The 15,423-nt window shown below is 40.3% G+C and overlaps 1 protein-coding gene across 6 annotated transcripts in view; it reads left to right on the top strand.

Moving 5' to 3' along the window:
* LOC141999552 (rho-related GTP-binding protein RhoF-like) overlaps nucleotides 1-15,423 on the top strand; it is a 144,015-nt gene that overhangs the window by 127,043 nt on the left and 1,549 nt on the right. For all 6 annotated transcript variants that reach the window (XM_074973106.1, XM_074973105.1, XM_074973109.1 and 3 more), the window contains 4 exons: nucleotides 1,865-2,020; nucleotides 5,274-5,431; nucleotides 8,238-8,397; nucleotides 11,388-11,572. In XM_074973106.1, coding sequence (XP_074829207.1) covers nucleotides 1,865-2,020; nucleotides 5,274-5,431; nucleotides 8,238-8,397; nucleotides 11,388-11,572 — 659 coding nt within the window. The remainder of the gene's footprint in view (nucleotides 1-1,864; nucleotides 2,021-5,273; nucleotides 5,432-8,237; nucleotides 8,398-11,387; nucleotides 11,573-15,423) is intronic.

Raw genomic sequence — 15,423 nt, 5'->3', positions numbered from 1 at the left:
CTGTCCATCATTCCATACTGACAATTTGTGAACTGACTGTCTATGAAACAATGCAGTATCCCTTTTTCCAATCTGATTCTTTAATTCTAAGAATCCTGTAAACAAACAGTTTCTGTCCAGCTTTCCTGATCATCAAACTGAACTGTTAATAGATCATCAGAGTTAGTGTTTTCCACATAAACTTGTGTGCACTTTCATTTTTGGGTAAATTCTCCTTAACTTACTCTTAATACAAGCTGAGAGTCTCACATAGTCATGTGACTCCAGCAGGTGTGTCTTGAAAAAAAAAATATTGAGAAGCTCATGATATACTCATGACAGCTGGCAAAACTGCCTTTGATTCCTATAACAAATGTCTTCTCACTCATTTTTGTCTTTTAGATTATTGAAAATTATTGACTTGTTTTCTATATCCCAAAATAGGACTTTTTCTATATCTTCTGTATTTATACATAAAAAATAATTACACCAACTATTGACTTATTACATATTTTGATTTATAAGTATCTATCTCAGTGCTGTCCACCCTTCTTAGCATGAAGCACAAACAAACAATTTTTTAAAAAGTCAAGGGACCACAATCGATACCCTACTCAGCTCAAGCAAAGGGATTGGAAAACGCCTGCAAATCCCTTGCTGTACTGATGACAGCTACTCAAAGTATTCCACACCTCATTAGAACTTTTGCTGGGGCTGCAGGGGAGGAGATGGAGGCAAGGAGGGAGGGAGTATCCTTTCTTCCTCCCAGAAGTGATGGGGCCGATTCAAACACGTCAATTTAATAATCACAGATTTCTGTGTCCTGCACAAGAGGCACATCACAGAAGGAGACCTCCTTTGTGCCCTCTTACCCCAATTCTGGGTTACTAGGATCAGGGGACAGTATGACCCTTCTGTAAGTAGGAGCAGTCTTAGGGGTTGCTCTAACTTATGTCAACCCTGCTTTCATAGTGCTAAGTGTTGCATCATTCCCCCGCCCATCCCTACACTGTGAGCTGCAAGAGAGAGCTGTGCAGGGACACAGGTTGCTCCTGCCAAAAGAACTCTCACCAAGGCTTCTGTAGCTCATTTATGTCCCCTGCATGGTATTAGAGCATCTTAAAGTGACTGGAATGGGAGCCATGACCTGGTCCAAAAACTTCTAGCAAAAATTTTACTTGAGTTTGTACCACTTTCAACAAGTAGTGTTCCTATGCCATTGTATTTATTTTTAACAGCACAGACACAGTAAATTAATTGTATCAGATCCTCAAGTAGAGTAAAATGTCACAACTCCATTGACTTCAACTGAGCTGTGATGATTTACACAATTTGAGGATCTAGCCCATTGTGTATTCAGATATATTTTAATATTTTACATGCTGTATTTAAAGAATTGCTTCCTCCCGCCCCCCCGCATAAAGCAATGATTGCAGTGGTTCCTTAGAAAATTTGGTTGATAGGATTTCTACCTCATTTCTTCAGGTTTTTTGTCATTTAGAAGAAGCCCTTGTTTGGATTAAGTGTGCTGAATGAGATTGACATTTGCAATACGTGCCGAAGACTTCCTGCATGCAGAAAGAGAATATTGCACACCGAAAATGTGTCCCATTTCAACCTATATTATTAATGGTCCCTAATACTTTACACTATAATCCTTTATTTTCAGTTGCTACTATTTTATGCTAAGGTGTTTTTTAAGTTTCTTATATCTGTTTGTTTTGCCTTTAGTTTAGTTTACCTTTTTAAAAGCCAGATGTTAGAGTCTTGCTACTGAAATATTTGCATCATAAAATGCAGCTTATAGATGGAATGTTCTTCCTGTACCCACCTTGGTAATGTCTCTCTAGTTGCATTTCTGACAACTTTGTGTTTTCATTTCCAGCTAAGAACAATATGCCCATTGTAAAATATCCTCGGACTGTAGAACCTCTCTGGATTGAATGGGACAGGAAGGCACAGAAATGTGGATTAAGACATACAATTTATGCTGTCAATAGGGATCACTATACTGGGGAATGGTTGGACAATTTGAAGCATGGTAAGAATATTGCTTACTAGAAAGTGCATTATGCCTTTATATGTTCTTTATAAGTTCTAAGGGGCAGAGATCTGTGATTAGTTTTCTCTGTTTCTAGAGCACAATCTCCATATATATGGTGCTACATATTTATCTATATATTATTATCTATATAATAAACTTAATGCAGAGTTCTAAAATGTTGCTCAAGCACATTTTCATTTGTTAAATAAAAATACTAACGTTCTGGTTTTAATAACTGCAAGTCAGATGAATGATGCTGTGCACATTCATAGCAAAACGTTACTGTGAAAATACAGACTATTGCTTTAGTCAGTTATATGCCCCTGAAACTACCTTGTCTGTATAATAAGGGTACATGATGAGGTGTGAGATAACGTTTTTATTGGCATAAATTTCAGTACATTGTGTATTCTGTATATACCACCTAGATCACAGAGGAAGTCGTTAAAAATATCTGAGAACATTTTCAGAGACGTTATTGATACTGGGTGTAATTTTTAAAAAGTTCCTAAGTCACTTAGGAACCAGAGGCCCATTCACAGTCAATTAGGTGCACCCAAGTCATTTAGGTGCTTCTGAAATTTCCACCCTTTGTGTGTGTGTGTGTGTGTGTCCACTACTTCATGTTCTCTTTCCCTGTTTATTGCAGAAAACAAAGTGAAAATATCCACTAGAAACTATGGAATTTTTATTGATATTATTTTTAAAAGTATGTATATGTAGCTAGAAGCTGCTGTTGAGAAAAAAATATTCAAAATCATCTCTAATGCGGATGATCTAGTTTTCTTAGATGCCTTTTAGGTGTGGTGAATGGTTGGGGAGTAGTCATTAGTTTAAGGTGAAGTTAAGATCAAAAGGATAAATCACTAATTTAAGAATAGAAATTTTTATAAGAAGAATACAGTTATCAAAAAATAGATTAAAAACCCCAAACATTCAAAGTTAAGATTAAATTTACAGGAAACCCAAGCATTAAAAGTATTTGATTTCACTGGTAAGGTGCCCTAACTTACCAATGGATTTTGAGGCCAATGCTACTTTGTTTGGTGATTTTGGTGGTGCAGTGACAAAATAGAGTTTATAATGAAAGGTCATGTGCAGTCTTAAATTTACAGTGACCCTTTGCTCAAAAAATACAAAAAAATCCAGAGATTTGGACATAGGAATAAATGAGGTCCTAACAACCTAATTCATTGATTTAATACCAGGTCAAGCTCATGCCCCTGAGAAGGGACAGAGCAAACTCCTTTGTCTTTGTTGGACCCATGCTGGCAGGGAGATCAGGAAAGAGCCACAGGCAGTGAAGAAACACAGGCTGTCAACCCTGACCTCCAGTGGTTCCCCCAGGTGAGGGAGAATTGTTCACGAGTCACAAGCTCATCCTCAGCATTCTCACCCCTGCCAGACTGCGGCGCTCAGGACCTGAACTTGTATCCCTTAAGGCATGTGATACTTCCATACCGCTGCACTGGCCAGGGCTGAGGTTTGAGGCTTATGCAGATGGAGGAATAAATTATAAATGTGTATTAGTAGTGGGTCGCACGCTTCATAGCTTGTGTATGGCAAGCCCATTGCACACGCCAGAGGCTCTTTGCATTTCTCCATTCCCCTCTACAAGCTCCCTGTGTGCCACCTTCCCATTCCCCTCGTTGTCAAGGGACTCCCTGCAACTCCCTTCAGCCCCCTCCTGCCAGGAGTTCTGTGTGCCTCATCCACCATTCATCTCATGCCTAAGTCTCCCATTCTCCACCCCCATACCAGCAGTTCTGTGTGCATTCCCATTCCTGCTTCCCCTTACGTCCTCCATGGCTCTGTGGGCTCCCAATTATTTCCTCCTTTGAGGGGGTCCCGTGTTCTCCTCTCTATGGCAGGTGCTTTGATTGTTATTCACCTATTTAAAATGTCTCAGTCATGCAGAAACAACAACATGTAATTTAGAGAAACAATCACACTCAAAGCAAATCTTTGGGAAGAAAAGATGGATTGAAAAGTGTGCATCCAAACTATTGGGTGACTGGTTAAGGGTAGAGTTGCAGAAATTAGGATTAGTTTGTGAACAGTTTGCAAATAGAAAACAATGGTTAAATGTATCCTATAATTTATATTCACCCAGCTCTCCTGTTCTCCCATCCTTCTTATGGAGACAGCACCTTCGTGGGGCAGGTTCTACATTTTGCAGTCATGGGACAAGGAAAGTTTTTAATGTTTACAGATGTTGCTTGTACATCACAGCAAACCAAGTCAGTATAAATATACAAGATTAACCCAAGGGTGGGAAGAACCCCAAAGTTTCAGAGCATAGAGAAGCATTCGAAAATGGCACTTATCCAAACCTATGGAGACTCCCACCAGGCCCCACAATCCTCCCACTCCCCTGCCCTAAGCAGGCTTTTACCTCTCACCATCTACTTGGGCAAGCCTAGAGTGTTGCAAATCCTCTCTGGTGTTATTGACATTTGGACTCTATGGGGGATGCCCCCTTTCTAGCCCCCCTTTTCCAGGCACTCCCTGTCTCTTCTCTCCCAGTGTGGCATCCCCACACTCTTCATTGACCAATCTTTGGTTTCCTCCATGGTTCCCCATCACCTACGCTCTCCCATGCTGCTAGCTGCTTCCTGGTTTATTAATTCCAGCAGGGAGAGCAGTGAAGAATAAAACAAGAAGAAGAGAAGGGCAGACCCTGGCCTCCCAGCCTCACTGTAATGGTCAGAGGTAAGAACTACAGGAAAATTAAAAATTATTGTTCAGTCTGGGGACAGATGGAGCAAAATCTGGGAGTATCGACCCAAAACAGGACTAGTATGAAAATGTAGATGTTAATGACATACAAAGGATTGGCGCAAAGAAGTAGTATTATTCCCAGCTTACAGATGGTAAACTGAGACCCAGGGAGATTAAGTGACTCACCCAAAGTCACACAGGAAGTCTCTGATAGAGATCAATGGTGCATCTGACCATCTGAATCACCAGCATGAATCTAGCCTCCTTTAGAAAAAGCTGCAAGCACACATATTTACCTGTGCCTTCTCATATTCTAGATTGATGAAACTATAAAAGCTGGTGTTCCTAATTGACCACTTAAATTAAAAGCTGTGCGTAGAGAGAAACATGGTGTTCTGTCTCTCCTGTTTATATAGTTAATGACTCCTATTAAGCCTTGTAAAGATGCCCACATACTTTATAAATGCTTATAATGACGACCATATAGTAGTTTATGTCTTACTGTAGCCCCTGTACTTTGTTACAACAGGTAAAGGTACACAGACCTGGAAAAGTACAGGTGCAATATATAATGGTGACTGGAAGTTTGGAAAACGGGATGGATATGGAACATACAGCATTCCTGACCCTGTAACTAAAGAATACAAGAAAGTATATTCAGGCTGGTGGAAAAATGACAAAAAATGTGTAAGCAATCTTTGTTTCAAGTCTTTTACTTGAAATTACCTCTCAAGATTTTAGCAAGTGGCAGGAGACAATCTCATGTTTTGAAATTAGTCCAAAATCATGGATAGATTTGGAAACAAAATAAAACAAACAACAAAGCTTAAACTGTTGATTTTAAAATTACATCTGTAATCTGAGGCTAAACTGAAGGTATGTAGAGACTTTCAGGAAAGGAATGCATGTGAGACCTATGAAAGCATAGTGAGGCTGTTATTATTTAGGGCTTTCTTGGCCTGCCAAGGTGGATGGCTGAAAGTATGACCTTCCCTCTTCCCTTAGCTCCCAATGTTCTTGTAATTCTGTGTATGCTTTTGGTTTCCAAAACAAAATGCTTCAGTGCTTTGTTTATTTTTTATATTCGATACCATAGAAGATTTAGTCTCAAAGCTAGTGTGGACATATAATATTCTGTGATTGTTGGGAGAAGGAATGAGATTAAGCTCTCCTCTGGGTTTGAATTTTGTTTACATTTTAAATTTAATTTTGTGCTGTTGAAAAATTGACAGCCCTGGAGACTAAAATCCTTTATCCATAGAAAAGGCTCACCGTGGGCAATAGCTGTTACCCGCTTGCCTACAGTGGCCTTTCAATGTGTCTCTGCCCTATAGACAAGTCGGTTTTCAAGGTCATTGAATCCTTGGTCTCTATTAAAATTGCCAGCAAAGAGGAGTAGTTGTAGTGTTGAGTCTTTTAAATGTGGGCACCTGTCCATTGACAGCTGGAGTGAAACAATATATAACCAAATAGCTGTCATATCATGACTACAAACCTGGGTCACATTCAAAACTAGAAGCAGAGAGACAAAAAGGTCTGTATCCCTCAACACATCCATCTAGTGTCTGCTATATTTGAATTGGGCAGAGGAAACTTGTTAAAAAAGTAGGTATTGAAAGTGTTGCAAGAAGCTTAAACCAAGAGACTACTCAAAAAGGTTAGTGTTTCAAAGCGGGTCACTCTTCGTAACAGGAAAACCACCTTTGTAATAATGATTGCAGCCTTCTTACATGCAGAATCTTTTTGAGAAATATTTCCTCGTCTGCTAGTGAAAACCTACTGTTATTCTTTGCATCTGATCTTAAAATAAATTAACTGTCTTATATACCTAAATGGCAGGCACTTCCATGGCTCTAGACTCTTGAGGGAGGCCTCATTTCTCATTCTTTGAAAATATATTTTGAGTGGTTAACCTTCAGTGAGTGATGTGTAATGACATCCTGATGCTGCTATTCCTTTATTTATATAAAAGCTTCCCATCCTTGAGGGGGTCATTTAGGGATCTGGGGCAAAAATTGGGGATTGGTCCTGCTTTGAGCAGGGGGTTGGACTAGATAATGTCCTGAGGTCCCTTCTAACCCTGATATTCTATGATTCTATGATTTGCATTCTTGAAGCTCAATAAAATTAATATTCAGAAAAATCAGTTCTTTCCAGAACTGTTTTATTTTTCTACTGTGATAAGATACTTTATTCCTCTGGGAAAACTCATCAATATCATGTAAACATTTCTGACTGATAGGAATCCTCAGAGTAGGGCATGCCTTTTGAGGTTGCTTTTTGGCTCTTCATAACAGGTGAATACATTGTGTTTCCTGCGTAAAATAAAATGTGTGACCTTAATCAAGGAGTCCATTAACCAAAACCCACCATAGTACCAATTGATTGTCAATTGCAGAAGCAGCACTAAGGACTGAATAGGTTATGGAGACTGCATCACCACAAAAAGTAGACCCTTCATGACAAAATTGAAACAGATGGCAGGGGGCAGCATGGATGAAGCTTGGACTGATGTACCTGTTGTATGGATAAACAGAATACTTCCCTCTCCATGGCTGTCAATCCAACAACTTTTGACAGTGCTAAATTAATTATTAAATCCTTAAAAAAGAAAGGAAGGAAGCACAAAAGCTTTTGAGGGGAATTTCATGTGTTTATGATTTTTGCGGGGGGGGGGGAAGAATCAGGGAACAGTGCAGATTCTCTTCTCTGAGCTAAAGTGGAACTGAGTTTTCTGTTTCTGTGCTGCAGTCTTTGTTGGGTGTGTTTTCTCCTCAAAGTGCTGTGCAGTAGTCACTGTAGGTGTTTTCTGATGTGGCAGCTTACTTTTCCCAAGGATCTTGAGTATCTAGTAGAGATCCTTAGTCTCCCAAGAGTCAGTGGTCCATTGCTTGGGACTAGGAAAGGTACTGTATCTTGAGGGATCATAGAATCCCCATTTTAAAGGACATCCCTTATTTGGTGCCCAAGTCTGTATGCCAGTAAAATCCAATTTGATCATACACTATGATATAAATTTATGGTTTTGTCCTGTGTAAGATTTTGTAGCAGGAATTGTCAGCTGGAGTCCCTTAAAAATCCTTTGTCCCGGAGAAGTTGTCCTTTATTTCCTTAAAACATAGGTTATAGGGATTGATCCTGCATTGGCCAAAGGCCCTCACAGTCAGAACTAGGTTATTTCCTCCTCTGATTTCTGCATTTCTAAAATGACAATGCATTAGACTTGGCCAAACCTACATTTGTTTTGGAGACTGTCTCTCCTTCCACATATGGGTTGGTGCTTTTACACTTTTATTATAAAAATATAACATATTTACACTGTTCTGAATAGCTTCTGAGTCTGGATGCCATTAGTAATGTATACAAATAATAATGAGCAAGTTAGTGGCAGATCAGAGAACAGAACCAGGAGTCCAGACATTAAGCACTAAATATACGACTGGTTTTTAATGCAGAGAATGTTAAAGTGAGAACTGTAACCTTTTAATTTTAGGGCTATGGAATTAAGTTTTACTCAGACATGGAATATTATGAAGGGGAATGGAGTGGCGGGAAAAGAAGCGGCTGGGGCAGAATGTACTACAAGGATGGTTCCATCTATGAAGGACAATGGTTGGAAGACCAACACAGTGGCCAAGGAATGCTTCGCTTAAGTAGGTTCCAACAGCTTCTACACTTGAGACTTTTTCTGGAACTTTGTCTTGACCTCCTGCACCCCATTTTGTCTTGATATCTAGGTAATACTTCCACCATCCCTAATATGACCTATTAGGGTGTGGATTCCTCCCCAAACCTTCCCCCTCGCCCCCAGTTTTGGTCTTGGATTCCAGAGAGAGAGGGAGCATCTGCTGGATGGCATTGTTTTATCTCTTTGCTCTATGAAGATGGTGAGCTAATGCTACCCCTATACAGCTCTGAGTGTCTCAAGCCAACACAGATATAACTTATGCTTACTATAGTAGTAAATTGCCAGGATGGGCAGGGAGGCAGGTTAGAGGATGTACTACTTGTATGAGTAAACAACAAATGTCTCTGTGATCAAACCAAATGCTTTTGCCAAACACAGTTTTTAACTGGTGCATCTGACAAGAAGTTTGGTTTCTCCAGTATTTATTTTTTCTGACTTTGTGTTTATTTTGCTTTTCTTTAAAAGGATATAACTTGTTTTTTGTTTGTTTGTTGTTGATTGTTAATCAATGGTTTTAAACACCATCCCTCTCCAAAGCCCTGTGCTCATTGGGATGAGTTCCCAACAAACACAGGGGATCTTTGGGGCTCAGCACTAACCCAGAAATAACATTGAACACAATATGTATAACTTGGAAATTTCAGGGAGAATCTCATCATAAAAATAGAATTTTGGATTTTTGGTTTGGTTGGAGTTTGATCAAATGTAATCTAAAGATAAAAATCCCAATCTTTCTCAAATAGAAGATTTTGTGTTTCAGGAAGATTTTAGAAGGAAATATTATCTCCAGTGTTATGTGGGTCTTCATCTAATTGTTTCCCCAAGTGAATGCTGACATCTTAAACAATGCCTCATTACAAGTCTTTTGGCATAATAAACAAAGCTGATAATCAACACCACTGACCCACTACCTTTTGCTGATGATGGGAACTCAACTTGAAGCACTCCTTCCACTTATACTAATCCATAACATTAAAAAATTTAACCGGGCATCATGTTCTGGGCATTAATTGATAACACAGTACTGTCAGTTGAGGGCCACAATTTTTTAACTATGTGAAGGCTTCAGGTTTGACATGCCTATATATGTTATAGTTTAAAAAGTTGATTTTTAAACATTTTCTCTAATATTCATAGCTACATTATTATTCTCAGTTTGTCATGTTTGGTACCTTTGCGTTTGTGGGAGAAAGGGCTTTAGAATTATACCCAATTTGACCCATTTCTGACACAGTATTGTCAAAATTTCCACCAACTGGAGGACATGGAGCTGGGAGCCAGGGAGCAGCACATTCCCCTGTGACACTGCGGAGGGTAACACCACTGAAATTATGATTTTATAGATTTTTGCGAATCAAATGACACCTCCCTTACCTTGTATCAACTTGCCCACGCAATTACACGTGCTCCCAGCCTATCAAGGCTGAGCCATTGGCTGCTGTCTTCTCTCTGTTTCAGAGGCCAGCTACTTCTGTCACAGCCTGGAACTGATTATAAGCTGGATTCCTTTTGGTTAAAATTAGCCAGCACAATTATTTGATGCCCACAAGCTTAATATATTCAGCTCAGTCTCTGGAAACATGCCCATGTGCTGAAAGCTTTGCAATGGGGAAAGAAAAGCGGTTCTTCAATGGAGGTCATGATGAGCTGCAACCCAAGATTAAATTGCTTATGCTGGCAGAATGCCTGGAGAGGATGATCTTAGACAAGGGAATCACATTGATTTACTGGCTCAGTTATAGTCAATTATAGGAAGGTTTTAAACCAGACCATAGCAAATGTACAACAGAGACCAAGGCCATGAACAATAGTGTTTCAACTGCCATGGAAAGAGTACAGATCGGACCTCCAGTATTTCAATGTATCCTGAGTGTTTGATAGAATGGGGCTATCAGGGCCAGCCTCATGACTTGCTGGGTCTCCAAGCTGCTGGGACAAGAGAACAGAAAGGATCAGAGCGTGAGTGACCTTCTGGCCCACTATATACTGGATGAAACTTCATTAAATGTGGCACCCTCATTGTCCCTGGCTCCCTTCTACAAACCCAACCTAACCTATCTGTGTAATAGCCACCTTCAAAAGGGCGTTCCACTTTCTATTCTGTTGCCTTTACCAAGTGCTGACAATTCCCAAATACCCTAATGTTCTCTGCAGTGTTAGCTCAAAAGTGTCACCATCACCACCAATGCAAAGGATGCTGGAGTTCGCCTGGACCCATGGGTGCAACCAACCAATGTTATAAGTAACGTAGACAGAAATGAACACTATTTTGGAAGGGGGGTGTTGTGGCCAGAAACACTGCAGCTCGGAAAGAGAGGCCCCAGAGTGGCCTGTTTTGAAATGATCATGATGATGACCCTGGTAATATTCTAGCATCCCTCAGAGCTGAAGTCCTAGGTGACTGTCATAATCACAGATCTAATGCCACCACTGTGAAGGCTCTCTCATTTCCTTGCAGCTCTATATTGAGTGTAGGTGGCACTCTTTCCTGTCCATCATGGTCTGAGTCTTAAACAATATCGAGTATAAAACTCTGTATAAAAAAGAGTCTTACTTCTGTATGCAGAAAAATTGTAGGAGGTACAGTAGAGCTGAGCAAATAATTTGTACATGTAATTTATCTAACAAATGTATTTTTCTGGGCATGATGTATTTTTCTGCAACATTTGTTTAACATTTGCTATTCCTCAGCACTAAATGTGTTTACTTAGAATATTTGTGGAAAGTGAATACAACATGCATGTGAACACAGTAAAGTGAATCAATGCAACACTTAAAATAAGTATTTGTCTACATTTTTGCTCCATTAGATTTTGCCTTATGGATGTAGCCAGGCAAACGTTTTATGTATATGTTGGCTTATCCGTGTTTTGTTGATTTGTTAAATTTCTAGTCACCTAATGAAAATGTGCACCCTTTCATTGTCTGTCCACATCTTTATTTGACTCATTACAGCAAATGAAAATCGGTATGAAGGAACATGGAAAGATGGAAAGAAACATGGCCTAGGAAAGTTTTTCTACCTGAATAAAGGCCAGTTGTTTGAAGGTTTCTGGGTAGCAGATTTTCCGAAGTGTGGAACTATGATTGACTTTGGACGAGAAGAAGCTCCTACTCCTACACAGTATCCAATACCCAAGGTAACTCTGCTTCGAAATTTAACGGTTGGTGTTTCCATAGTCAGCACAAGTTACAGCTGTCACCATTAGATTTTAAGCCATACATCTAAGTAGCATTTCTTTCTTCTTTGAGTGATTGTGTCCACATAGGTTCCTCACTCTTGGTGTGTATGAGCCCCATCGCATGTAAGACTGGATTCCTTTGGCCAGCGATGTCTTTTGGGGCCCCACCTGTGCCCTAGATGTCCTTGTGTCCCCCTACCCAAGGTATAAATGATGAATTGTTACCACCTGTGGCAGCGAGACAAAACCCTACTTAACTTTGAGTTTGCCTGTTGCCTTTAAAAAAATAAAAACTTTGGTTTTTTTTTTACTATTTTTGTTACTTTTTTTCCATAGGTAATTAGTAGGCTCCCTGGTATTGGGACTCAAGCTGTTATGGAAGAAAGCTAAATCTTCAGGGTTTAAGATAAGCCTCTCCTATGATGCTTCTATGCAACTCAGTGGTGGACACTTTACGCTTGAGACGAGTTGAAGACATGTCAACTCTTATCTCAGTTTTGAGGGTCCTGGAGAGGGAAGCCCATGTCTCAACTTGTCTCTGGAGCAGTGCTTCTTCCTACCCCTTCTTGAAGAATTTGACAAGTGGATCAGAATTGACAACTGGGTCTCTTAGCGATCTCAGCCCTGGAGCTCAGAGTGGATCATGGCTCAACTGGGGCACTAGCTAAGAGGGGTATGGAGGGAGGACTGAACCTTAGCTACAGCCTTCTTCTCCATGTCTGAGCACTTTCATTAAGTGCTCCTAAAGAAATAACATTAGGCAGGCATCCCTAGCCTTCTGAGTCAGCTAGGGAAAAAAGCAGCAAGTGGAGCAACGCTCAGGGATATTCCTTTTGCATCAAGGGACTTCCAGAATCATAGGACTGGAAAGGACCTCAGGAGGTCATCTAGTCCAGACCCCTGCAACTCATGACAGGACTAAGTATTTCTAGATCATCCCTGACAGGTGTTTGTCTAACTTGCTCTTAAAGAGCTCCAATGATGGAGATTCTACAATCTCCCTGGTCAATTTATTTCAGTGCTTAACCACCCTGAGAGGAAGTTTTTTCCTAATGTGCAACCTAGACCACCCTTGCTGCAATTTAAGCCCATTTCTTCTTGTTGCATCCTCAGAGGTTAAGGGGAAAAATTTTTCTCTCCTCCTCCTTGTAACAATTTTTATGTACTTGAAAACTGTTATGTCCCTGCTCATTCTTTTCTTCTCCAGACTAAACAAGCCCAATTTTTTCAATCTTCCCTCATAGGGCATGTTTTCTAGACCTTTAATAATTTTTGTTGCTCTTCTCTGGACTTTCTCCAAGTTGTCCATATCTTTCCTGAAATGTGGCACCCAGCACTGGACACAATACTTAAGGCCTAATCAGTGTGGAGTAGAGCGGAAGAATTACTTTTCATGTCTTGCTTATAATACTCCTGCTAATAAATCCCAGAATTATGTTTGCTTCTTTTGCAACAGGTTTACATTTCTCCCCACTTCAGGAACCCCCACCCTCTTGGGACCTCCGTATAATATTAACAGACTTTTGGGTCCCTTCTTTGAACCCTTAGCACCCTTTATCCTATACCACCTATCAATGAAGGTTGCCCTTTTAGTATGTATTGCATCATCTCAAAGGGGAGGGGAGATTTCGTCTCTTATGGTGGGTCCCCTTTATACAGTGTTTCATTAGGACAGTATTATTCCCAGGCCTCATCCCCAATTCCTGGCCAAAATTGTTTCAGAACTCCATATGAACTAAAATTAATTAATTTACCAATTTTCTTCCCCAAGCCTCACTCAGCTCCAGGGAGGGGTGGGGGAACTTTGTATGCTTGATATAGTAAGGGCATTATCATACTACTTTAATGGGACAAAATCATTCAGGAACACACCTAGACTATTTGTGGCCTTTGCAGATAAGGTTAAGGGTCAGGCAATACATATCCTCACACAGATTATGAAAATGGGATTCCAGCTGAAAAAGAACATGTTACAAACTAGCCAACTTAGAGCCACTTACCCACATTACTGCTCATTCTGCTAAGGTTCAGGCAGCCTCTGCTGCCTGGTTGAAGAATGTCCCTATTTCTGAAATGTGCAGGGCAATGATGTGGTGCTCAGTTGACACATTTACAAGACACTATTCTTTGATAGAAGCTTCCAAGCTGGATGCCTGTTTGGATACAGTTGTCCTGCAGTAATTGTTTAAGTAGGACTCCTTGTACCCACTTCCATTCAAACAGATTATTTCACCAGGGGGGGAACCCATGTGGCAATCACTCAGAGAAGAAAGAATGACTATGTACCTTACCCTAACTATGACAGGTTTCAGAGTAACAGCCGTGTTAGTCTGTATTCGCAAAAAGAAAAGGAGTACTTGTGGCACCTTAGAGACTAACCAATTTATTTGAGCATAAGCTTTCGTGAGCTACAGCTCACTTCATTGGATGCATACTGTGGAAAATACAGAAGATGTTTTTAACCTTTTTAACAGGAACCTTTTGTAGTGGTAAACACCCATTTTTTCATGGTTGGTGTATATAAAAACATCTTCTGTATTTTCCACAGTATGCATCCGATGAAGTGAGCTGTAGCTCACGAAAGCTTATGCTCAAATAAATTGGTTAGTCTCTAAGGTGCCACAAGTACTCCTTTTCTTTTTACCCTAACTATGGTTCTTTCAGAGGTGTTGTCCACATTAATTCCACAACCTGCTCTCCTTCCTCACTACTATGGACACCTACTCCTCAGGGATTCTGTATTGGCAAAGGAACTGAGGGACAGTTAGGCCTGCCGCCTTTTATGCTCTCAGTTTGGGGGTGGGGGGGAAGCAGGTACAAGAACATCTAGGCGCAGCCCCAGTGGACTCTGTTGGCCAAAGGATCTTGAACTTGTGCACCAAGAGTGCAATCTATGTGGTCAACACCAAAGAACCAAAGTTACTATAAAGTAATGTTCTTTCCTCCCTTTGGTGCAGTTAAAAGAGGTCACCACAAACAATGCTTGACCAACTCAAGCCTCACCAAAACCCAACATTACATCTGTTCTCTGCTCATTTCTTTGTCTAGTTTAGATATCAAGAGCTTTGGGGCATGTGTCTTTTTTGATAGGCCTGTTAGTAGTAGGCAAACCCATCGTGCTGCAGAAATAATAAACATTGAATGGTCACTATGGAAAAATAGTCTAGATCTTATTTTCAAAGGAACATTTAGTTGTGACCGGAAAGAGTGCAATGTACACAACTAAAAATATTTATCTTTCAAGGCTTGTCAGAGATCATACAATAGAACTGCCTCTTCAATGATCCATCCCAAGAGTAATTGGATGAATTAGCCTTTCCATTGAAGGAGGATGTTCAGTTCTAGTTATTTGTTTAAATTCCCTACAGATTAAATTATAACACATCCACTCAAGGCTCTGTTCCTGCTCTGTGAACACAAGAAAGGTCCATCTAGCCCACTATTCTGTCTTCCAACACTGGCCAATGCCAGGTGCTTCAGAGGGAATGAGCAGAAGAGATAATCAAATGACCCATCCCCTGTTGCCCATTCCCAGCTTCTGGCAAACAGAGTCTAGGGACACCATCCCTGCCCATCCTGGCTAGCAGTCATTGATGGACCTATCCTCCATAACAAAGAGAAAGTATCCACCTCCACTATAGCTATAGTACTTTTCACCAGAATTAAATTAACGTAAACAAGAAGCCAACCAACTATTTAATTGAGCAGAATATTTTGAGCATTCAGAAAACTAGTGGAGAAAGGGAAACCAGCTGACAGTTTATTTGGGGCGCTGGGTCGGCAGGGTCATATATTGAGCGCCATGGAGG

The sequence above is a fragment of the Natator depressus genome, chromosome 15 (assembly GCF_965152275.1).
Source record: "Natator depressus isolate rNatDep1 chromosome 15, rNatDep2.hap1, whole genome shotgun sequence".
NCBI lineage: Eukaryota > Metazoa > Chordata > Testudines > Cheloniidae > Natator > Natator depressus.
Note: the sequence above shows the minus strand (reverse complement) of the source record. Positions and strands in the feature narration are given on the sequence as shown.